General features: G+C 38.1%; 1 protein-coding gene across 2 annotated transcripts; it reads right to left on the bottom strand.

Annotated features, from left to right (window-relative positions):
* Window positions 1-377: 377 nt before the first annotated feature.
* CUNH2orf73 (chromosome unknown C2orf73 homolog) lies at window positions 378-26,089 on the bottom strand. 2 transcript variants are annotated; one of them, XM_012477116.2, is made up of 5 exons: window positions 26,064-26,089; window positions 22,090-22,300; window positions 13,005-13,158; window positions 2,141-2,253; window positions 378-1,024 (listed from the first exon to the last, which is right to left on the bottom strand). In XM_012477116.2, exons 1-5 carry the CDS (start codon window positions 26,087-26,089, stop codon window positions 665-667), a joined length of 864 nt encoding a protein of 287 aa, XP_012332539.2. In that variant the 3' UTR covers window positions 378-664. The 2 variants fall into 2 exon arrangements, with proteins under 2 accessions (XP_012332539.2, XP_012332541.1); XM_012477118.2 differs by lacking the exons at window positions 22,090-22,300; window positions 26,064-26,089 and adding an exon at window positions 20,076-20,514.
* Window positions 26,090-27,479: the final 1,390 nt, after the last annotated feature.

Raw genomic sequence — 27,479 nt, 5'->3', positions numbered from 1 at the left:
CTGTGTGTGCATCTTGTACCGGCAGAAATATTTTTAGATTTTCACACTCTTAATTATATATGGAAGAGTTCTATGTTTCAGAATAAGGAGGAAAATTTAAATATGTAGGAGAACATTATCCTTAAATTGAAAATTGAATTATAGTAGCAGTGACGATATGATTACATTGACCACTTATTGATCGACATGCATAATCTCATGCCCAATAATCTTATGAAGTTGCTATTTTCCTAATTTTACAGTTGAGAAAACTGAAGTCTAGAGAGGTTAAGTAACTTACCCAAGGTCACACAGCTCAAGGAATGAAGTGAAGCAAACATTCCATCTCCAGTTTGTTCGATTCCAAAGCTGTCACTCACAACCGTCTAACAGGGCCTCTCTTCTAAAAGTTGTTATATTTGTTAATTATGTTCATTTTTGTGCAAAACAAAGTTATGTTTATAAAGACTGTGACATGGAAACAATGTCTCATTCACTTAATGGAGACCACTTTTATTAATAACATTTGGTTGTATTCTAATTGTCTTTTTTTCTCTTTTTCCATTTACATAAATAGTATGTTCTGAGGTTATTGATAACAAAAAAAGTAAATGTGAGGGCCAAGATGAGGATTGTGAAATTCCCCTATATTCCAGGGATTATACTTTTATTGGAAGAAGGTAATTTATTCTGATTTTTTAATTGCTGGATTTAAAGACTTGTGCCTGGTGAAAAGAGCATCTCCTTCAGTTGTTTGAGTGGCGCCTGTGGTCTTTTCTCTGCTCTCAGGACTGCTGGGGCATGCCTTGGCTGCCTGTCTGAAGTCTGTTTCTGATAAGTGAGTTTTAGTCTCTAACAGCTCTTGGGAATTTTGTTGGCAGAGACCTGGTGAGATCATTCTGCTTTCCGCTGAGTTTCCTTTCTCTGTTTTTTTGGACTGTTCTGATGAACGTGACCCTGGAGCATTCAGTAATACCGCTGTTCCTTTAGGAACTGTTGGCCTACTCCCTGGTTTTATCTCTCTCTGCACAAAAGCTCCATGTCTCTAAAAAAGAAAACAAAGTTGACATTAACCAGGGAGAACAGAAATTGCTGGAAGATGCAGCTGTGAACTGAGTTTGTGGGTTAGCTCAAGTCCTAGTGACTGATGCAGGCACACGCTTCTCTGCCTCTTCATTGGTGTCACCTTAGTTCCAAATTAGACACCACCATATATGAGTGAACCTTTTAGATTACAAAATAGGGTGTATCAGAAAATGAACAGGAAGGAAAAAAGCAGAAAGTCAAAGAAGCAGCAGCTCATTATCTTCCATTCTCAACTTTTTTATCATTTGGACTACGTAATACTAACATCAAATTTCATTTCTTGCTCTAAAGATTGCTATGGGTCCAACAAAAACTATTCTTAGTTCATAGACCTAAGAATTTATGATTGCATCCCTAATGTTTATTAGTGCTAATGGAAAGCTAAGTAATAATGAAATATGAAAGCAAACATCTATAGTTGGAAAAAATCCAGTAATTGACAATTACATTCCTATTTGGCTTTATAAACCTTATATGCATCTCCCTGCCATACATATGTATTAAGCCTATCAAAACATTTGTCAAACTGTTTTGATATTATTATTATTAGAAAAGGGGCCTTGTTATGTTGCCCAGGCTGGCCTCAAACTCCTGGTGTCAAGTGATCCTCCTACCTCAGCTTTCAGAGTAGCTGGGGCTACAGGCATCAGATCACTGTATCCAGCATGTTTTGATATTATTTTACACAAATTATTGCAGTAAGTAGACCAAATTCCAAATACTGGTTCAAATTATTATGTTTTTATTGATTGATTGAAATGAGGTTTCATTGTGTCACCCAGGCTGGAATACAATAGTGCAATTATGGCTCAGTGCAGCCTCAAACTCCTGGGCTCAAGTAATCCTCCCCCCTCACCCACCTGAGTAGCTGGGACTACAGGTGGCACCACCATACCAGGATAATTTTATTGCTTACATTTTACTATGGCATGTGACTAAGATTCTATTAATAACTACAGTAGTTTGTTTAAATAGACTTTTAGAAAGATAATTATGACTTGAAAAGGCATAAAGTTCTACTACAAATCTACTCTATCTTAAAATATTAAATAATTAATTCTAAATATTGTCTCACCTTTCCCCAGAGAGGCTCATTCAGAGTTTTCCTGGCATCATATTGATGTATAAAAGAGATGTGTTCTATAAAATTGTTTTGAAGTTCTGATGTACCAGGAAAGACAAGTGGAACTAAAAAAAAAAAAAAAAAAAGATTTTGTGAAGTCAGGACGAAAATTAGAATTGTTTATGGAAATATAATCAGTATTAATAATATGCTTTATAAAATATGGTAACAAAACTAAATTCTTTAAGTATGCAAGATTATTTATACACATCAAAATAATAAATATAATGGATTCACCATTCTTTCTCCATGAAAAGAACCGAATCAAAATAGCCAAATTAACTCCATGTGTGGAATTATTAGTAATTTTTAAAACTAATATTAATATTAATACAATAATATGGCCAGGCATGGTGGCTCATGCCTGTAATCCCAGCATGCCTTCAGAGGCCAAGACAGGAGGATTGCTTGAACCCTGGAGTTTGAGACTAGCCTGGGGAACGTGGTGAGACCCCAACTCTACAAAAAATTAGCCAAGCATGATGGCATGTGCCTATAATCCCAGCTATTTGGAAGGTTAAGGTGGGAGTATTGCTTGAGCCCAAAAGTTCAAGGCTGCAGTGAGCCATGACTGCACTACTATGCTTTTTACACAGATACCAATAAGTTTTAGGGAAAGCATAACTATAATTTTTTAACTTTTTACTACTAGAAAGAGTATGAGAAATTCTGTGTTGTATCTATAGCTGTGGCCAAGTGGCTACGGCCATGGACTAGAAATTCTATGCCGAAGCCAGCACTTAGGGAATACGTTGGAAGACTCTAGGGCAAAGCCGGCACTAATGGAATACATTGGAAGACTCTAGGGCTGCTGCAGTTCTAGTTGAACACATAATTCTTTTCATTTCACCCAACAACAGAGGCTCTGAAAATTTGTAAGAGTATTAAATCCTTTAAAAATCACTTTTAAGGACGAGGAGGGTGGATCACAAGGTCAAGAGATCAAGACCATCCTGGCCAACATGGTGAAACCCCGTCTCTACTAAAAATACAAAAATTAGCTGGGCGTGATGGCACATGCCTGTAGTCCCAACTACTTGGTAGACTGAGGCAGGACAATCGCTTGAACCCCGGAGGCAGAGGTTTCTGTGAACCGAGATCACGCCATTGCACTCCAGCCTGGTGAAAGAGTGAGACTCTGTTTTAAGAAAAAAAAAATCACTTTTATTCTTTTAATCTGGGTGATAAATATATAGAAGTTCATTATATTCGTCTCGGCTCCATGTATGTTTAACATCTTAAATAATTTTTAAAACTCAGTTTAGTTTTATTTTCAGCAGAGAAGTTTTTGGTTTGTTTGTTTTTTGAGACAGAGGCTCACTCTGTCACCCAGGCTGGAGTGCAGTGGTGTGATCTCTGATCACTGCAACCTCTGCCTTCCAGGTTCAAGCGATTCTCCTGCCTCAGCCTCCTGAGTAGCTGGGATTACAGGCTCACACTGCCACACCAGGCTAATTTATTTATATATATATATATATATATATGTGTGTGTGTGTGTGTATATATATGTATTTATTATTTATTATATATATTATATTTATTTATTTATTTTAGTAGAGACAGGGTTTCACCATGTTGGCCAGGCTGGTCTCGAACTCCTGGACTTAGGTGATCCACCCGCCTCAGCCTCCCAAAGTGCTGAGATTACAGGTGTGAGACACCACATCTGGCGGCAGAGAAGGTTATTTAAAGAATCAGAGCAACTTTCAGTACTGTTGCCTGCAATGAAAAAAGTTTAGTGAGGTAAAATTCTATCAAGGAAAATAATTTCTCCCTTAAAAAATATGTACATAGGAGTTTATGTACACCTAATATATCTATGAAATGCTAATGTAAGAAACTAGTAACAGTGGTTATTGTAGAGGAAGAGAACTAGGGGACTGGAGAACAGAGGTGGGGAGAAGTGGGTTCTGTTTTCACTGGATATCTTTTTGTACCATTTGAATTTTATGCTATATGCATATGTTATTAAAAAATATAATTTAATTTTAAAAAATCAGACCTTTAAAATTAGGAGAATGCATAAGAAAAAATGTTAGTAAGTTTACATTTATTAAGCATTAATGAATTCACTTTGATATTCAGACATTGTTATAAACTAATTTTATTAGCAAGAATGATGAGTATTCAAATACTTATACATTACATGATATAAAATGGCAATCTTTTCCCAGTTAGCAGTATAAAACAAAGTTAACTGTTAATATTTTCTTGATTTCTAATTGCAATCAACTGCTCAAAACTCATGTTCTACTTAATTATTATCTTTCTTTTAGGGCTTGCTAGCACACAGAAAACAGTGCAAAGATATAATAAGTATGACACCGAGAAAATTCTATCCATAACTTACATTTTTTTCTACCAAGTGGGAAAAGATGACCATTTTTTTGATGAATACCATGGTCCAGCTCACAGAACATTAGTATGTTTGAACAGTTTCATAACTTCGTGGATAGACAAAATGTAGTAGCTCTAAATGCTGGCATTAATAGGTGGCATTAATGAAGTATCCAAAGCATGGATTTGGGTATAAGATAGACATGTTTTCAAATTCTGGCTTTACCACATTTCCTAGTTGTGTGACTTTGAAAAACAAATCACCGTACTTCGTTGAAATTTGATTTCCTCCTCTCTAAAATGAAGAAAATAATAATTTGCTTTTGGAATTGTGAAAATTAAGGGCAGTGTTTGAAGTCTCTAGGATGCTAGGGTTACATTATGTAGTCTTCAAAGTTAACAAAGGGTCAGTTCTTCTGTATCCTGACAAAAGGGGAAACCATGGCAGGAGAAAGAAGCAGGAATCTGAACTCTCAGAAAAATTGTGAGAAACCCAAAGGCTTTAGTGAACTGATATGAAGGGTTGGTGGCAGTTTGGGCTGGAGGGTAGGAAGGTCAGATGCAGCCAAGAGAGAATAGGTTGGGGGAGAGTTTTAAAATCTGCCCTTGACTTTCCCTCACATTGTCTTGGGAAGATCATGCTTGCCCAGGGCCATAGAAACTGGTAGCAACTGCCTAGCCATCTGTTGTCAACATAGTAATATCAGAAAAGCACAGAAGTTCCTCCAGGATAAGGAGCTGAGGAAAACGAGTCCGTGTTGCCCCCTTGGGCATGTCTTCCTCCAACATTCCCGCAGCAACTGTCAATGCTGGTGAATTAAAAGCATCAGGATACTGCCTTCTCTCAGTGATGGCTTTTAAAAAACAGTTTAAGGGTGGTAGGGTGAATTCCTGACTAGAGGACCAGCCTGGTAGAGTGACAGCAAATAACAATGGTCAAAATAGGGTTTGTGGTATAAGAAGCTCTCCAGCCTGAGCCTCATTTTCTTTCCTTAAATTTAGTGAGGGGCACACAAACCAGACCCTGGTCTTCAGCTTTTGCCTGCACAGGGCTACTGATTCCTCTAGGGGAACATGATCTACCATAAATTTGACCATAAAAGAAAGAAAAATTTAAAACATACACTGCGTGAAGCAGAAGTGTCAGAACCAATACACCAAGGATTTAAAATAAGCATAACAAATATCCTCAAAGATACAGAGAAGGTATTGTTAATATGAACAAGAACAGGTCATAAAAAGGAATCATATAAAATGTTAGAAATAAAAAAATACAACAGTTGAAACAAAAAAATAGATGGTCTAAACAAGAATCATGAATGAGAAAATCAGACTGAGATGCTGTCCCAGAAGGCAGGAAAAGATAAAGAGATAAAAATATTAAAGAAAAGCTCAGAGACATGGAAGGTGGAAGTATCAACATCAGAACTAAGAAGAAATAGTGGAAGGGAAGGAGTATTTGATAAAATAATGATATATATCCAAGAATTAAAGATCAAAGACTTCAGATTGAAAGAGCTCACAGAATACCAAACAGGTAGCAGGGGCAGGAGAAAGATGAGGCAGTGAGGCACAAAGCATGCAAAACTTAAGGAGGCACTTGCATGACCCTGGGAGCAAGAGCAGTTTATTAACAACTGAACTGCCTGCAGACTTGACACAACAATAGAATCCAGAAGACAATGGAATAATATCTTCAAAATGTAAAGAGTAAATAATTATGGACCCAAAGTTCTACTTTTAGCTATGCTTTTATTCATCAAAGAGGGCAACTTAAAGACATTTTCAGACAAAGAAAGGTGAAGAGTTGGCTACTTCTAAACTCTGATTCAAATAACTGTTTAAGAGTATTGTGGTAGTCTGTTAAACTAGTGGCCGCAATGAATCAGGCCTGGCAGTATTCAAATCCTTGTATAGTCCCCTCCCCCTAAATGTGGGCTGGTGTTACGATTAGCTTTAACCAACAGGATATGACGGAGGTAACACTATGCCAGTACTAGCCATAAACTTTAAGAAAGCCTTACAGCTTCTGCTTTTGCATTCTTGGGAGTAAGAAATCCAGCTACCCTGCTGGAGAAACCACGTGGAGCGACCACATGGAGAAGGAGAGGCTCAGTCATTCCTGCATCCCAATTGAGTCCCGTCCTCAGTCTACCTGCCAACTGAATGCAGCCACACAAGTAATCATCACCAAGACCCAACCAAGAACTACCCAGCTGAACTCAGCCTAGATTGCAGAACATTAAGCCAATAAGACAATTGTTTTAAGCAATTAAATTTGAGGTGGTAGTTACGCAGATAATGGAAACAAATATTTCAGAAGGAAGTCAATTAAATCAATTAGAATGTATCTTTTAAATAGTAGTCTAAAACCCCCCACAATCTCACAAATAATAACTTTTAAAATAATTCTTTTTTTCATGGAAATAAAGGGAGAAGAAAGTAATCTGAGTTATGATAGAGGGAAATTCCTTACTCAGACATTATACCTATTAAAATTAGACACAACTACTATGTTCATTTATACAAGCATATGAGAGTTTTACAGAAGCCCACGATAGTGAGGAATATCTAAACATGAAAACATCAAAGAAGATATTGAGATTCTTAGTGGTTACTCTACTTAAGAATTCAAATTGTACCCAAAGTAATTACTTGAGAGAAGCCTTGTTAGGTGAGAATTGCAAAAATAAGACAAAACTCCATGAAGAATGTTTGAAATCCACTCTCTCTTTCTTGAAAACTTGATCTAATTAAAATTAGAATTTTTGAAACAAGTTGCTATCTAACCATTTATATTTTATCAACAAAGCCAGGATTTATTCAAACATACAATTTGCTTCGAATATTGGTGAGAACTTAGCAGTTTTACTTTGAGAAATGTCCTTTTCTTAACTCTGTGTCTGGTTAAAGATCATTCATCAGTAATATTTTTCTCTTAAATCCCACTCTTCTCAATAGTATTCTGATCTTATATAAAAAGATTATTAATATAAAAATAGTATAAAAATAGTATAGATTTTCAAAATATAGTAAAAAGAAAAAACATCGCTGTAGCAAAAAAAACTGCTGTTTTTTACAGTCTGGTGCAAAAGAAACAACACAAACTAAAACCTATTTTAGAAAATTAATTTTACCACTATATCTGAATTTGCAATTCAAAAGAACATTGAAATATCAAGCTGTTGATAAACAGGAAAGTTTTATTTAAGCATGAAATAACCTCTTCACAAATTAGATTAGGCTTTTCAATTTATAAAGTTTTATTATATAAAACCAAATGTGAATACTTACTCTTACAGGGACTCAGATATGATGGAGCATAGCCATTTGTTAACTGGCCATGGATGGCAGCCAGGAAATTGTGTGTGGTACAAGACATAAAGGGCACTTTGAATTGTCAGCACAAGATAACATTGCTGAAATGCCAAAGTCTGGGCGTAATTAAGTGGGCTGATGGAACAGAATGACTATGAGATGACTTTTAATTGGTATTTGTGCATGTTTATGTGCACATTTTTCTGTGTTTGTATGCTTATAGTAAAAAATCTGGCCCATATAGACTAGTTTATATACATATTTTTAAATGTTACATTTAAATATTTTCTTTTTTAAAAATCATTTTCATCTAATATCCAAATACCACCTAAAATATGAATAAATTGCAGGCCTATATTGTATAGTATATGTCACTTTACATTATGACTTTAATCTGTTGAAGAATGTGTAATTATCATTTAACTATATTTATTGAATCTGGGCATTATATTAGACCCTAGGATACAATAATGAACTTGGCAATGAGAAATGCCAATAAAAGAATAGAGAGAGAAAAAGAAATACCAATAAAAGAACAGAGAGAGAAAGAACCATGCCAGGTTCTCAAGCTAAATTTCAACTCAACACATAAGGTAATACAGTGCAATAATTAATAATAGAAACAGTTGCCATTTATTGTCTACTATGTAGCAAATACTGTGTTAGGCACTTTACATCTTGTTTCATTTGTTTCTCACAACAGTCCTGCAAAGCAGAAATTACTATTCTCACTTCATAAATTGAGGAAAACAGGGTGATTAAATTTAATGGGTTCAGGCTCACACAATACTAAGTTTAATACTGAACCAATATTAAATTATAAAAGGAGTGTTGATGGTGACAAAGTTACCGTGATTTCCAGTTAAACACGGCAAATTCAATATGCATTTCCCCCATTCCTTCCCCAAGCCCCAATATATTCACACTACAGAAATTAAGAGGGTTTACATACTTAAGGAAAAAAAGAACTAAATGGGAGTGCAGATGTTAACCAGTTTGGAAGCTGGAAAACAGATGGATAAGTCGCAAAAGACTCAAGTAAACTACAGAAAACTAAAAGTTAAGTCCTATGGGGCAGGGGGTGGGGTAAAAATCATGCCAATTCATGCCACAGCATTCCAGGAATGCCCCAGAATAGGGAGGCATCAGATACCTCTGAGTCAGCAAGCATGGGGCAGGAGGACAAGGTGACATTGCAGAGGACTGCTTAAGGGACTCATAGATTTTCTGTCCTCTATCCTAGGCAGAGGTTTGGAGGATTTCTCTCTGCGCAAATTAAGTAGATAAACAGACCAGATCTACAGACCCTGATTTTGGGGAATCCCTTATGAAATGACTGAGTCCTGCCTTATCATCCTAGAGCAAAGCCCATCTCTCCAGTATCATCTTTCACCACTCTACTAAGTCCCTTCAACTTGAATAGTGGAAGTATCATCTTTCACCACTCTTCTACATCCCTTCAACTTGAGTAGCAGATGTACCATAGCTGCTCCTTATAAGGAAAGAAGTGGTTGGTTACTAAAGAAAGTCAGTTAAAGCAAAAAATCATGTACCATATATAAAATATATATATATGATATATTTTATATATACAATGTTATAACATTATAAATAATATATATGATGTTATATATTACATATTTTTTAACCAGTTCATCAAATTTTTATTGGCATGCCAATCCACTTTGAGGAGGTGTCCACTGATTGGAATTCACCTTTGTGTCTCTTGTACAAACCATGCTTCTAATGCATCATTTCCAGTTTCTATTTCTTTCACACAGAATGCAAACATAAAGACACCTTTCAAGTAAAATGAGTGTAGAATCCTTCAAGATTTAAAGAATTCAGTCCAGCTCCTCTTAGTTATTTTGCCTATACCTAATGAGCATCTTTTTAAGTTAGCAATTTACCTTTTATCAAGTCGGCACATTCAACTTTGAATGTTTTATAGAAACAACTGTTTTCTTTTCTTACTCAGATTTTAAATTACAAGACTATGTAATTAAAATATGGAAACACAATAACAAGTACACAGACACAAGCTTTCTGGTTTGGAAACAAGCTTGACTTTCAGAGAGTGTCTCTACCTCCTTGGTCTGGGTTACATTTTCTGTCTCTAACTTATGAGCAATACAAGATAATATAGGTGAATTTGACAGATCAAAAAGGGCTGTGTAGGCCACAGTGAGGAATTTGAAATTTATTCTATGAACAGTGAGAAGTAACTGGAGAACCTAAAGGAGAAGAATATCATTTGTGTTTTAAAAAGATCTTTTGACAATGATGCAGAAAATACATATGGAGGAGGAGGAAAGGAAGCAGCGTAATAGCGGCTGTACTGCACTGGTTACAATGAAGATGGAAAGGAATAGATTTGGGGTCTATTTTAGAGATAGAGTGTCAAGATTTGCTGATGGATTGAATGTAGCGGGGGCAGCAAAAAGAGAGAGTTTTAGAATGCCTTCTAGCTTATCAAAACTTGAGCACCTGGTGGGAGAGTGGAGGTGGCATTCACTGAGATGGAGAAGACCCATGGGGGATAAGTTTCGATGGGGGAAATGAAACATTCTATTGCAGCCATATCAAGTTTGAAAAGGTGACTAGCTATCCCTGAGGAGATGTTAAGTAGGTGTTTGGAATGTGAACTTGAAGCTCTGTAAAGAAGCCAGGGTTAGAGAGATAAATTTGGTTTTTAGACTGGTTCCTTTGACCTTTAACCTTAAACTTCTATTCCTTGTTTCATCCCCATCGGATAGTATCTCTTGATTACCTATATCATAAATAATGATTTTAGCACCCTTCTTCTCTTCTTCTCATTTTCTGTCAATTATGTACATTTCTTATTAAAGCTGCTAATATATATTCTGTTCTGTAGCCATATTTAAGCTTGTGTCTATAGATTGAGCCTAAAAGTTGAACACTACTAAACAGCATGCATAATATTACATTATTACATATATTTTGTTTATTTCAGGGTTAAATGTTGTGCCAGGACATCATTTTCTTTTCAGTGGATCTAATGCTCAGTGCCACTTTAAAAGAAAAAGGTTTAGTATCCATGCCACATCAATTCCCTTTTCTAGGTCAAAAAGTATTTCCCCTGAGAACTTTGAACACATTAACTCCATTGCACTCTTGCATCAGTGCTGCCTGACTCCATGTTGATACTTCTTAGATAGTGACTTATTTTTCTATCCCTTTATGGAAGCTTTTAGAAATTTCTGCTTATGATTATTGTTTTGCAATTTTGTAATGATATGTAGGGTGTGTATCTTTTTCCCCTTCAAACTTAGAAGCACTCAGTAGACCCTTTTAATGCATTTTATATAGGGAAACTTTCTTATTATATTAGAGGTTGTATAGAGTACTGTATAGTACCAGTTATGAGTATATGTACTGAAGTCAGGCTATCTGGGTTCAAATACCAATTATTCACTGTGTAGCCTTGGGCAAGTTAACTACATGCTTGCTTTCAAAGGAGTTCAGAACATGCCACTCTAAAATGCCACTGGCATATTGACTATATTGAGTTAAAGGCACTTGATGCAAGTTAAAGGCACAAATGCAAGAAAAACATTCTGACCTTTCTTCTCTTTCTCAAAAGCAGGAGATGAAATTCCTATGCATAACAGGAATTTGAGGTGGGGGGAAATCTATATAAACAAACCTTGTTAAACTCACCCTTATCTTCCTAGTCACTTCTCTACCCAATTACCCTAGCCCAAACTCCTTTGCCTTGTCCCATTTTTACAATTTACTACTCTTTGTCCAATTTAGTATACGTGTTCTTTCTGTGTCTTTGGGTCTTCCTTTCCTTATGAAGGCTCCCCTGCTGTGTAAAGGTTGCGTTACATAAATTTGTATGCTTTTCTCCTATTGATGTTTGTGTCCATTTAATTCTCAAGCCCAGCCAAAAACACTAAGAGGGTAGAGGTAAAATTTTGCCTCCCTACACTTTCTTATCTGAAAAATAAGAATATTCATAGTATTTCTACACTATTATATTGCATAGAGTTAATGTGGGAATTAAATAAGTTAATATTTAGAAAGTTCCATAAAGTGCCTTGCAGATAGTATGTGCTCAACAAATGTTATGTTTTGCTAATTATCTACCTTCATTTTTACTCTTTTCTGGAGCTCCAGAAAAGTTGGATTTCTCAAACAGATCCTCATTTTGCTTTTCTTTTCATTTTCTAAGTTTTTGTTTTGTTGTCCCATGCTCTGTGATATTTCCTTGCCTTTATCCTCCAAATCTTTTTTTAAATTGGCATAATTCTAATCTTTGGTTGTCCATTCATAATTAAGAACGGGATGGGGGTATCGGCTTGACTGACCAAAACGACTGGTGTGATAGTTGACATCTGGCTAAGACACTGGGTTCTAGTAATCTTCATGTTGGGATAGGGTGGAGTGCTCATGACTAGAGCCTTTATTTAAGGGACAGGCTTTGAAGTAACTCTCTGACTCTCTCCTACCCACTTTTTATTCTTGCCTTCCACTATGACTTGACATGTAGTTTGATATGTAGCTCAGTCAGGGCTTTGGCCAGTCAGATTGTCTCTTATTTGCTGCATCTCCTTCTAGGTATTGCTTCTTTGTTCTCTTTTATTTATCAATAGGCTTCTACTCTTTCCTACACTCTTGAAAGTTCTTCCTTCTATTCTCTTCACCCTTATGAGTTTATTGCTTTGCTACTATTCAAGTATTAGGGTCTTAGAAGGTAGGGAATTTTGATGTGTGTGCCCAGTCTACCATCCTGAACCAGAAGCAGAAACTTTATTATCTTTCTAAAGGACAGGTCATTGTTACAGATTATCTAATAGCCCCCTTCATCAATAGCCTACCTTCCTTGAAATGACAAGAGTTATAATTATTAAAATGTGGTGGCAACAACAATGAGCAGAATACTGAGTTTTTGACTTTGAGGCTGGTGTTATCAATGATCAGTACAATTTTCATTATCTCATATTAACTGTGTTTGGAGACAAACTGTTCACTAGGAAGAAATAACAAACTTTCCAAGGGCTGCACTAGCTGTGTGTACATTTTCAACTTCTGTAAGGAAGTAATCTTTCAGGAGGTGTCAGCACATCTAATACATCTTAGTTTTGATAGCAATAACTTGAGATAACAAAAAGGTTTTTACACTGCAAAACCTTACCTATTCCATAAGAAGGCTTTTGCATCTTGCTGTGTTTGACTGGCAGAACCAGTGGACATGTTGGTTTTTGGAAGTCACTCCTCTGGGTGCTCTTAGGGTCATAAGGTGGTAGGAAGACAGGTTCCAGGGCTTTACCATGTGGCCACCAGTCACCCTTTATAGAAAATAATTGGAAACACAAAATTGGATACTGTAGGGCATTGTCATGTATTGCTTGATGTCTATGGATATTCAGTAATTCAATTTAACAAGTTAGTGGATATCCTAGTACTAATATGGAGTTCTGAAATCTAGAAATATCTTTTCACAAAAAAATGTGTTTATTTTAAGGCACCAAAAACATGAGTTGTCATATATTTTTAGCTAAAATACAGCTGTAAATTCTTAAACTATCTTCCTTCTATCAACAGATGAAATGGTAAAAATCAACAAAATAGCTGTTTTTTGTTTTGTGCTACAATTTTATTAGATATGTACATATGTATGTATTAAATGTGATTTGATCTTAAAAATTATGTTCTATACTTGTCATTATGACAATACAAATAATGTATTATCATCTAAAAATGGTGGCTTTCAGAGTTTTTAGTCCATAACCTGCACCATGAAATACATTTTATGTCATACAACAGCCCACAATGCTACACATACATAAAACTAAAACAAAAGCTTCACAAAATACTTATTCTTACTCTATGCAGTGCATTCAGCTATTTTTCTATTCTATTTTACTGTTTTCCTATTTCATTTCCCATTGATGACTGTAACTCATTGATTTATAATTCACTAATGGCTCAGTTTGATAAACTTTTTTCTAAGGGAAGGTCTCTCCATTCTTACTGAATTTTGGTACTAAAAACTAAGTACACAAGAAAGGGAAAACTGATAGATTCTTCATTAGCATGTATGACAATTTGTTCTCTTGAAAGGTGAAAGAGTAGAGAGGGGAACTGTTAGCTTAATTCTGATCAAAAATTTAAAAACTGGCTGATCAGGTGGTAGTAAGAAAACCCTTGAGAAATCCTGTGATACCTAGGAGTTCCTGGAATACAATTCGGGTATGAAAGTAATTTTTGATATAATCAAACACTTACCATGGGCTGTAAGGAAGCAAGTCTGCCACTAAAAAAAAATCAACTTTGATTCCATAGCCAAAGACTTCTAAAATATGATTCAAGGGGGATGAATATGCAATTCTAATAGGTAAAATTCTATCAATACAATTGAGGCTACATTGATGCAAAAAGGGAGATGTTTCTTTTTTAAAAAAAAAAAACCTATGTAGCTGCATAGGGAGTCAGTTCTCAAATGAGCTTAGTTTAGAAAAAGACAGGCATGTATAAAAGACATATACAACATAAGATTTAAAAAATAATTAATGGAGTCAGCTTGTTAGAAGATTGTCAAGAAACTTAGAAGAAATTTATAAATTGATAAAATGTTATAAATTTATAAAATTGTCAAAGGCAGCAAAAATAAGATTTTCTAGAAAAAATTGTTCATAGCTGCGTGAAATCCTACAGTCCAAAAAAGGTGATATTTCATGTTCTGGCTAACAATTTGGAGAGAAGAAATCAGAACTATTCAACTTTAGGTTCTTTGTTAAGGAAGATTACAGTCAACCTGAAAAAGATGAAATGAACATGTACCAAAGAAAGAACTAAGCCCTGAATAGCTGATGAGAGAGTTAGACTTCACTTTGTCACTTTAAAAGAGTGCCAGTTTTTAGGCCAATGACAAATTGTAAGCAGGAGTAATGGAATAATGGGTAATTGGAACTACAGATAATTTCTGCAGAGATCACAGAAATTTAGGACTAGGGGATTTTGAAGAATAGATTGGCTAATGCTTCATTTTTCAGAATGAGCTAAAAGGTGTATTTTAAAAATCAAGACTACTTGATGTAGATCCTAGGAAAATTCTAGAACAGATTACTAAACAGATGGTGTCTTCTCACTATCTAGCTGAAAATAGTCACATCTTACTGTTGTCAGAGCGCCTGCTTCTGGCAGCTCTCCTCCACTCCACTTCACAATTATGATAGTGATTCTTATGCCCCAAGGTCTAGAATGTAAAGGTCTTATCTTATTCTCATCACAACTCTATGAGGCAGGAACACCCACTTTACAGATGAGAAAACTGCCAGGAGATTAACTTCTCCAGGGTATATCACTAGCAGACTGCTGCACTGCCACAATTCAAACTCCCTCTTTGTACACACCTTATTGCACTCCTGTATCAAACCTGCTGTGGAATGTAAAACCAGCTAAGCACAACCAAATTAAATTATTTATGAAGTGAAAATAGGTCAGGTGCAGTGGCTCACACCTGCAATCCCAGCATTTTGAGAGGCCGAGGTGGGCAGATCATGAGGTCAAGAGATCAAGACCATCTCGCCAACATGGTGAAACCCCATCAAAAATACAACAATTAGCTGGGCGTGGTAGTGCTTATCTATAGTACCAGCTATTCAGGAGGCTGAGGCAGGAGAATTACTTGAACCCGGAAGGCAGAGGTTGCAGTAAGCAGAGATCACACCACTGTACTTCAGCCTGTCAACAGAGTGAGACTTGGTCTCAAAAAAATAGAAAAAAAAAAAAAAAAAGAGAAAATAGAGGCTCTTAGTACCTGTCTTGGTCAGTTTTGTGCTGCTATAACAGAATACCTTAGACTGGATTATGTATAATGAGCAGAAATTTATTGGCTCACAGTTCTGGAGGCTGAGAAGTCCAAGATCAAGGCACTGGCAGGTTTGGTAATTATGATTTTAAGATGGCACTTTAAACACTGCATCCTCACATGGTGGAAGGCAGAAGGGCAAAAAGAGGGCAAGAGGGGACTGAACTTGCCTTTTTATAATGGCATTCATTTCACTTATGAAGGTGGAGCTTTCATGACCTAATCACCTCTTAAGGGTTCCACCTCTTAATACTGTTACAATGGAAATCACATTTCGACATGAGTTTGGAGGGGACAAACATTCAAACCATAGCAGTAAGTATCCCGAGAAAGTTCTTCTATGATAAGATTGTAAAGCATACACATACACTTTATATCATCTACTTTTGTTAATCAAAAACTTATTTTGCTAATACCCAAGTTACTGGAAAAATGACTGGGATAAGCAAACCACAAAGAAATGTCTGATAGACTTTAGTTATTATTATGAATTTATTTTTTTGAGACAGGGTCTCACCTCACTCTGTCACCCAAGCTGGAGTGTAGTGGTGCCATCGCAACTCACTGCAGCCTCAAACTCCCGGACTCAGGTGACCCTCCCACTTAAGCCTCCTGAGTAGCAGATGACTGGCATAAGCCACCATGCCTGGCTATAATTTTTTCTTAAAAGTGTAATGCAAAGCTAGACTTAAAGCAGAGCTATAATTTCATTTTTTGAGAAAACTTCTTTTAAATTGAGTTGCCAAAATGGTCTTAGTTTCACAAATATAAAGGAAATGGAGAATAGTTTTTCCTGAAATGTGATTGGTGACCAAGACTCTGCAGTTTGTGAAAGTGTTCTGATGAGTGTTATAAAGTGGATGCATCTTCACTTTAGCTGAGTGAATCCTAAAGTCCAAAAAAAGGTTATCTTTTGTGTTTCTGGATAGTCTTCCTTATGTCTAAAAAGTTGGGTTTGTTCCCGGAAGAGTGAAAGTGCGTATGTGCCCATGCAACATTTGCGTGCCTTTTTGGTCCAAGCATTTACTCATAAAAGATTATGAGATGAAGGAAAGAGATAAATGGAGGCTTGTTTTTATCTTTATTTCACACTGAAGGGACTAACACTGAAAGACTAACAAAAAATGTACTGTTCTGTGTACCATCACTTACATTGGATTGTGAGGGTTAACATGGAGTTATGACAAAATAAGAAATGGGAAAAGTTACCTTGTGTGATGGCTTTGTCTGGGCTCTGGGGAACAGGCCGTATCTTGCAGATTATATAGGGTATTTTTGCCTAACTCAAACTTTGGACCCTGCGAGGAGTTCTCCCTCCCATTATAAGGCCTGTCTTCTTTCCTGCCCCAGGATGATAGCCACGGGGCTCCATGGTCAGGGGGTGCCTGGAGATTCCTGATGACAGGGCTCCTTCTAACCCGCAGCCCTGGGAAAGCCAATGGCTATTGCACTGTGGGTCCCTTAGTCACATTTGGAAGCCAATGTAAGGCTGTCTCTATGTTATACTCCTAGTATTCCTAAGCTTTCAGAGATGTTTTAATAAAGATTACTTATTTTCCATTCTTTGGGAAATTAAGGGAGAATCCTCAGAGGAGAAGTAGTAAAAGCAAGTGAAATATCCTAGAGAAACCAGTTAAGCGAATGCAAGAGGTCATAAGCCAAGCTCCACAGCCACAGCCACAATGGCCTAGCCAAGATGGCTGCTGGTGGTCATCTGTGGAACATAAAATCATACTTTGGGGTTTCCCAAGGAAATGTGGGCTTTTGACAAAACTACACATAAACAATCGCATTTTGTTGGTAGAGCTCAGTGGCTTTAAAAAATTGAAGTACTATCACAAACACTAGGGCAGCTAAGGTCACATTGGTTACACGGTACCTAAATTCATCTCTGTTTTGCTATAGATATTATGAGTGCTAAAAAGAAAAAAAAGAAAGAAAAAGAAAAAAAATCAGTTTTTAAGCAGTTCATAATGCCACCCCCTATGAAAAATTCCTAAATTGTGTTCTGTGGAACACAGGTTCTCTAGCATATTAATAGGTGTTATAAAAATAAAAAAAGAGGTGTCCACAGTTAAATAACTTTGGGAAATAGTGAGAAAAGCAAAGATAAATAAGTTTATCACAGGACTTCTTAGAACCTTTGTATACCAATGTGAATTGTGAAGCTCTGAGAAAGGTTTATAAAAATACAGCTTTTCCAAAACATATTTGACTTTGCGAATTTATTTTGTTAAGCATGTAGGCAAAGGTCAGTGCTCTGAAAAATAAACTTTTGAAAATACCAACCCAGTACAGTCTCTTTTAAAGTACCAATATTTAAATACATAAGACAATCAAACCAGTTTCCTTTGAAAGTGACTAAGCTAAAACTTCTTACTTTTTCTAGCATTCCCAATTTTATGTTCCTAGGTAGAAATGTATGAAATCTTAAAAATCTTGTAAATAATTAAAACCAACCAATCTTGTGTTGCATCCTAAAGATACTATCTTAGCAAAACACAGAAAACAACAGGTGTCATATAAAATATTTAGGCAAGTTTATTTTCTTTACTCTTATTGTAAAGACAGCATTACTGTCAACCAGTTTTTTTCGTAACCAAGCTAACCTTTAAAAAGAAACCTGTCATCTTAAACGAAGGAACAGTTTACAAATATGTGAAATATACATTCTTTATTAGTCCTTGAATACTTGAAAATGAGTACATTTAAGGTTGATTGTTGTTTCTGTTTTTTATTTTATTTTTAAATTTGTTTTTAGAGATAGGTTCTTGTTCTGTTGCCCAGGCTGTAATGCAGTGGCGTGATCATTGCTCACTGTAGCCTTGAACTTTTGAGCATAAGCAATCCTACTCCCTCAGCTTCCTGAATAGCTGGGGCTACAGAGGCATGCCACCACACCTGGCTATTTATTATTATTATTATTATTATTATTATTATTTGTAGAGACAGGGTCTCACTATGTTGCCCAGGCAGGTCTCAAACTCCTGGACTCAAGTTATCCTCCTGTCTTAGCCTTCCAAAGTGTTATGATTACAGGTGTGAGCCACTGTGCCCAGACTATTTTCTTTCTGGGCACAGTGGCTTACACAGATAGGGTCTCACTCTGTCACTCAGGCTGGAGTGCAATGACATAAACACAGCTCACTGCAGCCTTGACTTTGTCTGGGCTCTGGGGAACAGGCTATATCTTGCAGATTATAGAGGGTATTTTTGCCTAACTCAAACTTTGGACCCTGCGAGGAGTTCTCTCTCCCATTATTAGGCCTGTCTTCTTTCCTGCCCCAGGATGATAGCCACGGGGCTCCATGGTCAGGGGGTGCCTGGAGATTCCTGATGACAGGGAATGATGAAGGTGAAAGCAATCTTCCTGCCTCAGGCTCTCAAGTAGCTGGGATCACAGGCATACTCCATTACACCCAGCTATTTTTTTAAAAAATTTTTTTGTATAGATAGGGTCTCACCATGTTGCCCAGAATGTTTTAAAAATATAAACATTCCCTTCCTGCCACACCCAAATCAGACATGCTTGTAACTCAGTGATGTATTTTCAGTCTTTCTCTGTGTCTTTCCTTATTCATATTCACTGTCAGCTTCCCTTATCGTAGTTCTTCATCTCAAACTCACTTTCACCATCACTTAAAGGTCCAGCACTAATAATGATTCTACTACTGCTCTGTCACCTAGTCTTGCTGATAGCAGCTCTTAACACCTTTGTTCATTTTTTTTCCCCAACATACCTATAGAGTAGGAAGAAAAGAAATTAGTTGGGATTAAGTTTTTAAACTTTTATGTTTCATATTTCTGTTCTCAACCCAGCTTCTTTGTCTTAGTATCGCTAATGTAAGGATGAGTTCAGTGAACAGTTTTAAACTCAATCCTGAACTATACCTCAGAGTAATTCATGAGCCTTTGTAAGAAATATAAGAACTTCACTAATCTGGATTCCGGTACCAAATTAATTTCTCCAGTGTAGGTCTGGTTTAACAATAACAACTGATTTCTTTAAAATCTGAAATAATTGCTATGAGAGCAGAAACAAGTTTACAAAATGAAGTACCCTCAATATGGCCCTTATAAGTGTTTAGCTCATGAAATTAAAAGTACATTTAACCACAGGAATTCCTGCCACGAGAAGATCTCACATTCACATACACTGCCATGGTATGCTGTCTATGACAAGAACAGATGTTATCAGTATGAAGAGAGCTCACAAAAAGCAGTCTCCATCTCAGTGTTCAATCGCTGCTATACCTAACACACAGAAGGATGAGGAAAGAAGTGGAGTAGTAGGAGGCTGACACTGGCACAGTTGTCTGAGACCATTTAATGGTACACATTTCCTTTTCCGAATATCATGCTGAAACAAATCTACATAGAAATTGCCATTACCTTTGCTGTAGCATATTTTGAATCCCATCTGTTGAACACTTGCTGGGCCCAGCACTGTGCTAGGTCTTCTCTCATAGGATCCTGCTCTCAGCAGCAGATGGTGGGCTCCTCAGTCCCTGTCACTGTGCAAAGAGCAGTAGACTAGGATTCTGCTGCTACTAAGAGCTAATGTTTAGTGAGTGCTTCCTTTGTGCATTATGAATGCTCTTCTGCCACGTTCCTGCAGGCTCACTCCCTCACTCTCCCTCAGGTCTTCACTCAAATGTGACTCAGTGAAGCCTTCTCTGACCATCAATTTAAAATTGCCGCTCTGCCTGCAGCATTCCTTATCCTGCCTTGCATGCCGCCCTTAATACCATGTAACATTTCAGTACAGCTTACTTGTTTTATCTATTCCCTCCCTAAAACATAAGCTATGTAAGGACAGGATTTTTTCCCCCATTTGCTTTGTTCACTGCTGTATCTCTAGTGTCTAAAACAGTAACTGACAAAAATATTTTAATTCTCACAAAAACCCTATGAGAGGGACAATTACTATCCTTATTATATAAATAAGGAAATTGAAGCTTAGAGTGACTTGCCCGAAGTCACATGGCATGTGTGTAGCAGCAAAAAAATGGAATGAACTAGTGACATGCGGCAGCAACATGGGCAAGTCCCAAATGCTTTATTCTGAAAGACTGGTTCAGCAGGCTACATACTGTATAATCCCATTAACGTGACTTTCTGGAAAAGGCAAAACTATGGAAAGCAGATCAGTGGTTGTTGGAGTAGAGGAAGGGGATGACCTCAAAAGGGCATAGGGGGACTTTTGAGGGTGATGGAAATGATTCATGGCTTGATTGTGGTGGAGTAACATAACTACACTTTTGCCAAAATCCAGAGAATGATATACTATGAGGGTGACTAACGTACTGTGTACGGGTAAGTAAAATAATGCTCCCTCTGTCACTAAAGACATTCATCTTTTAAGCCCCAAACCTGTGAATGTTACTTTGCATGGCAAAGGGACTTTGCAGATGTGATGAAGGATCTTGAGATGAGATTATCCTGAATTATCTGGGTAGGTCCAATCTAATCACAAGGATCCTTATAAGAGAGAGTCAGGAGAGTGGGTCAGAGAAAGATTTGAAGATGCTGTGTTGCTGGCTTTGAAGAAAAAGGTGCCATAAGCCGAGGAATATGGGCAGCCTGTAGAAGCTGGAAAAGGCAGGGAAGCCGATTCACTCTTACAGCCTACAGAAAGAACCAGGCCTGGCCACAGTCAGTGAGACAGATCTTGGAATTTTGAGCTAGAGAATAAACTTGTGCTGCTTAAACCAGCTTCTAAGTTTGTGAAAATTTGTAACATCAGCAATAGGAAACAAATACAATAAACTGTACCTCAACAAACCTGACTTTATAAAAAAGATAATGGAATATTTTTAGTATGGCATAGTCGATGAAGTGTCGTTTGGCTAAACCAACAGCTCTGGATCAGAAATATAACTGTGACATTTGCTTATTACATAACCTCAGATATGATAATTAACCTCATCAGAATATGTGTTATCTGTAAACTATATCCAATAAGACTTCATAGAAATTGCTGTAGAGATGAAAGTATATAATTTATATAAAACACTTAGCTCATTAGAACTTCATATGCTTTCAATAAATGGTTATTATTTTACAGAAGATATGTGAACTATTATCACAGGATATTTTTATATTAGGATATATATCATAAATACAATATATACATGAAATTTCTTTAGTGACCCCAAAGCAGTACTTCATGGCAATAATCTGACCCAGTCTAGATAAACAATTATTTAGATTCCTTCCCTGTGTCTGTATTGTTTATATATAAAAGTCATCTGCCAGAATAGTTCCGGGTTACTGCTTTTAACTATTGGATTATGATAAGTACTACTGAGATGTGTCTCATCCTTTATAGTCTGTGACCAAATTATTCTGTGAAACAGCGTCTGAATCTAAATCACTATTTGTATACAATGAACATCTCTCCAACCTGTATTTCTGGCCCTTTTTTGGGATCTATGTAGGGAACTGGTTCATTGTATGTTCTTGCATTTGTGTTAATGAATTTAGCATAATATATACGTCCTCTTCCGACATGTGGTTTTGAATGTTGTATGCTTTGTCCAGGGTTTTTTTCATGTTTAATTTCTTCTTTATTTTCAGTTACATATGCTATAGCAGCATCCTCTATTTTATGCTGTCTGAAAAACATAAATAGTAAATTATTTGCCCCAGTAATCATTACAACATTGAGTCAAAATTACATAAGACTTAAATATATTACAAACATCAGTCAAGACAATTTAGGCTGTATTAATAGTTATAAGAGTCTGTGCTATTAAAATTTAGGAGTCCATTTTCTAATTCTATCATCTAAGTGATATAATGGATTTGTGTTAGTAATGATTACTCGTTATAATATACCAGTGCAGTGTACCAATTCTCGTTTACTTGGAGTAAAGAAATGAGTAGTGATTGGATTTGTGCTTCCAAATCATGTTTGCAGTACTTATGTGTATGGATAAGTTACCTGCTATACTTAACTCATCTTCATTAAAAGTTTTATTACCAAGAGAATAGCTTTATTCCCCTCTTTACCTAGTAAACAGCTATCTGGACAAAGATAAACTAGTTGATTTTAAAAACTTGTCTGGCAAACTTAAAGCTACCAAAGGAGCACCATTATTTATCTTTTCAAGAAAAGAACACTATGTAGGCAGTCAAACTCAATTCAGTCTCTTCATTTTTTGCCTCTAGTAAGTATACTGATACAAACGTAAAAATTACTAAAATGAAAAAAAATTTTTTTAATGTTTAGGAAGAAAGTTTATCAAATTTTTCTCCTTTCAAATAAGGAGAAATAGAAATTATAAAAGGCAGTATTTTTAAAATTCACATACTTGAAAAACAAAGAATGAAATATATGAATTTGAATACTTTTTACATAGCTTTTAAAAATGAAAGCTGTGATCCCACAGCAGGTGAGTCAGTGAAATTCCAAATTCAGAGAAAGCAGGTAGCACCATTTAACATTATACACAGCCCTTAAAGTATAACACCTGCCTTCCTTCAAACGAATGCCAGGTCCATCTCTTCTACTATGTCATTTTTTTTTTCTTTTTTGAGACGGAGTCTTGCTCTGTCCCAAGCAGGAGTGCAGTGGCGCTATCTCAGCTCACTGCAATCTCTGCCTGTCGAGTTCAAGCGATTCTCCTGCCTCAGCTTCCCAAGTAGCTGGGATTACAGGCACGCACCACCATGCCCAGCTAATTTTTTTTTTTTTTTTTTTTTTAAGTAGAGACAGGGTTTCGCCATGTTGGCCAGGCTGGTCTAAACTCCTGACCTCATGATCCGCCTGCCTCGGCCTCCCAAAGTGCTGGGATTACAGGAGTGAGCCACCATGCATGGCCCACATCACTTTTCAGTTAAAACCCTCAAGTAGCTTTCCATTCATTTGTAATAAAATACTACCTTCTAATTAGGGCTCTAAGGTCCTGTGTGACTTGCCCCAGTGAATCTCTTCAACCTCACTCAAGACTCTCCCATAAGACTGCCTTCTGTCAGTTCCAGGAACACACCAACCTCTTTCCCTCACGGCATTTGCACATGCTGTTTCCTCTGCCTGGACAGCTCTTCCCCAGCTCCCAGCACAGCTGGCTCAGGATATTTAGGTCTCAGTTTAAAACCATCTCCTTGGCAGCTTTTCCTAGATTGCCTTCCCCCTACTGCATGTATTCTCTATTTTAGTACTTTGTTCATTTATTAACACCATAATTTTTTATGTACCTAGTTTTTTGTTTTTACTAAGCACTACCAATACCCTTTATCAGTCAATAAGTTCCATGAAGGTGCAGATTGTTTCATTCATCATGTACCCAACATCAGGAAAAGTGTCCTGTTGATCAAAGGTAAATGGACTACCATTGTAAAACTTACATATTTCTGGTGAATCTCCTGGAATTGTTTACTCCAGCTTTGTTTAAATACCCTCAGTCACCCCTCCAATACATATAAAAACAACATTCAGAATCCTTGGATTCTAGTTCCCTGCTTCCCAACAACAATTCCTCTCTGCAAAGGATTTGGAAAAACTGATTACTGGCAAAATGTAAAGAACTTCTAAACCTTTTTCTATTACCTTTCTGGAGATATAGCTATTCATTTAAATGTAGAGACTTTGGGGTCAATTAATTTATTACTGTAGACTTCGGGTATCAGTTTTTTCCACCTGTTTCTCATAGTTATCACCCAACAATATACACTTATGGTGATCAAGTCCTTGAAGAAAAGGACTGGGGCTATTTGCTTATATAGTTAAATTCACTTGATTAAACACTTGTGGTGTGTGCCCATGGGTTGATAAATAAGTGTGAAATACATGACTCTAGCAATCTCTTGCCAGAAGAAAAGCACAGATAAAAACACTGATGGGCTCTGAAGTGAGTCAGACTGGGACTGGAATCCCTGTTCTGCCATTTAGTATCTAAGCCTTGGTCTCCTCATTTGCATGATAGGAACAATAATACCTATTGTGAGCGATATGAGAATAACACTGAATAATTGATTGTTTCGACAGATATTTATTGAGTTGCATACCAGGTGCTGTTGTTGGCACAGATGATAAAGCAGTGACAAAACAAAAAATCCTGCCCTCACAGAGCTTACATTCTAATGGGGAAAGGTAGATAAAAAAGTAAATTACATCGTCTGTTAAGTGCCAAGGACAATAATAAAGTAGGGAACGGGAAAAGGGAGTGCAGGTATGTGGGAGGTAGGTTTGCATTTTTAAGTAGGGTGGAGGCTGCACTGTGAAGGTGGCAATTGAAAACAAACGGAAGGAGAGAGCTAAGTGGATATTTGTGGGAAAAGCATTCCAGCAGAGTGAACTGTAACTGCCAAAGCTCACAGCAGAACCATCCTTAGCGCAGTGCTTCTGAAAGTAGGGGCACTGGAATAGCAGCATTGGCATCAACTGTGACCTTGTTAGAAATACAAATTTATAGGCCCCATTTCAACCAGTTAAATCAGAATCTCTGGGGCTGGTTCCCAGGAACGTGTTTTAACCAGCTGTTTAGCTGATTCTTATGCACGTTAATGTGTGAGAACCATTGTTCTAGGGACAAAAATACAGGCTTTGGAAGAAGGTATCCCTGGCTCCACATCATTCCTAACTAGCTGTATGTACTGCCTTGATTAATAGTCTCAAATTTTAAGGCACATCGGAATCTACTGGATGCCTTGCTTAAAGCCAGATTATTGAGCCCCAGCCATAGAGTTTCTGATTCAGTGTGTCTGTTGGGTGGGGAGTCCTCAAAATTTGCATTCCTAACAAGTTCCCAGGTGCTGCTGATGCTGGTCTGAATCACTGCAGATGATAGCACAAGGGCCTGTTTGCTGTAGCAGAGTCCTGTCAGAGGGAGGCAAGCTGTAGAAAAGGCCAAGAAACGGAAGGGGCCATTGGAGGAGGCTTGGCTTTTACCCTATGATATCCGATGGAGACCACGATCTAACCTGGGCTTTAAGAGGACCGCTCTGACTGCTGTATCGAGGAGGCTGCAGAAGGGTAAGGAAAAAGCAAAGCCACCAGCTGGAGGGCGGTTGCAGCATCCAGGCAAGAGAAACTGGTACTTGGGACAGGGTGGGGACAGTACTGAAAGTGAGGAACAGTGGTAGATTCTGGATAATTTTAAAGGTAAAGCCTACAGCATCTGCTAGTAAGTGTGAGGAGTGGATGACTTCAAGAATTTTAGACCTGGTAATGCAAGTCAAGTCCCCGACACAGAGTATGTGCTCTGTGCGTTTTAAAAATTATTGTTGTACGCGCTCAGCCAACTGGCAATCAGAGGCAGCAAGGGGACTGTCTGAGCTTGGCCTGGACTGTCCATGCTGAGGACCCCGACCTTCCCCTGAAGGAGGAAAATGGTTTTTGGGAGGGGAAATAAGACACCAAACCCCAGCACTTACTGATGCTTATCCTCCTTTCCCTCCATGGGCCTCTACGGCACCAGGCAGCGAGGAGCCTCCCGGGAAGAACAGGGACGCAGCCCGCGCAGAGCGCTGCGACTGTGACTCACGCGTTGCTAAGCGACGGGCGGGCGACCAGGGAAAGGAGCGTGAGGGCGCCCCTGGAGTGCGCAGGCGCAGTAAGCCGGGTTGGCGCTGGACTGTCGTTCACTGTGCGCGACTGCGCGGCGAGGAGGGCGGGGGTGCCTGGTCGGGTTTCTAGGCGTGCGGGTTCGGGGCCTTGCGTTTGAACTTGCCCTTCCCGTGTAGGGCCAGGAGGGGTGTTTATCAGGACGGATTCGGTCCTTGGGGACCGGTGAGAGGCCGTTTCCGGAGCCGCGGGGCAGTGCTGCTCGCGTCTCCGCCGCGCCCGCCCTCCAGAGCCAGGAAGGTCGTCGCCCAGGTGCTGCCACGGCTGCCCAAGCTGGCTGCAAAAGTGCCGGCCGGCGGGAAGGAAACTTGTTTTCCCTTGAATTATTAAATACTGTGCTAGTTGTGATTTGTTGCTCTTGAGCTGCCTAGCCTTTACTCCAGAAAGCTTTGTGGTCACTGTTTTCCACCATTTCTAACAAAACCTTCCCCGGCTGGGCTGCCAGGATTAAAATAGAGCAAGGGAACACTCATCTCCTGCAAATGAGGCTCCCCGCGGTGTGTGCATCTGTTGCAGCCTGAGCGGTTCAGAATAGGATGGCTTAGGCAGCGGGTTGGGGCTTGTACATGTAGCACTTACCCCAAAAGAGCAAGCTCCTGGGAAAAGTCGTTGCTGACTTGCATGCACCTTCTGGCCCTGGAATTTCTTACTTCATTTCCCCATTGCCTCCCAATTTCCACTACCAGAGCCAAGGGTTTCTTTGGCATCTGTCATGGTAACTCATGCATTTCCCTGGATAATGGAAAAAAAAAAAAGTCCAGAGTTGACTTCTGCCTTATATCAGGCTATGCATGTGCATATGTTTGGAATCCAGAGTCAGTGTTCGTGTGTGTATTTACAGTCACTTTGGAGAGTGATGGGAGAGCGGAGGTTGGTCCTAGTACTCATTTTAGGTATGTGATCTAAAATCCCATCACGAAGAAGAATATATGTATATATTTGACACCTACTGACCTAGATACCTGAGTGTGGACTTTGCTGTTAAAAGATTGGAGTGTGGCTGGGCGCGGTGGCTCATGCCTGTAAACCCAGCACCTTGGGAGGTCCAGGCGGGTGGATCACGAGGCCAGGAGTTCGAGACCAGCCTGGCCAACATAGTGAAACCCTGTCTCTACTAAATAAGACAAAAAATTAGCCAAGTGTGGTGGTGGGTGCCTGTAATCCCACCTACTCAGGAGGCTGAGGCAGGAGAATCACTTGAATCTGGAAGGCGGAGGTTGCAGCGA

Source organism: Aotus nancymaae, unplaced genomic scaffold (assembly GCF_030222135.1).
Source record: "Aotus nancymaae isolate 86718 unplaced genomic scaffold, 86718_ANA_hifiasm-v0.15.2.pri h1tg000057l, whole genome shotgun sequence".
In the NCBI taxonomy this organism is placed as follows: domain Eukaryota; kingdom Metazoa; phylum Chordata; class Mammalia; order Primates; family Aotidae; genus Aotus; species Aotus nancymaae.
This window is presented reverse-complemented; position numbering and strand designations above follow the sequence as displayed.

Coding starts and splice junctions, on each gene's coding strand:
- CUNH2orf73 (XM_012477116.2), bottom strand. CDS start 26,089: ATGGAGGGAAAGGAGGATAAGCATCA. Junction 13,159..22,089: donor AAAAAGGGCCAGAAATACAG/GTTGGAGAGATG, acceptor TTTTCTATAAAG/GGTGACTGGTGGCCACATGG. Junction 2,254..13,004: donor AAAGCCTTCTTATGGAATAG/GTAAGGTTTTGC, acceptor TTTTTTTTTTAG/TTCCACTTGTCTTTCCTGGT.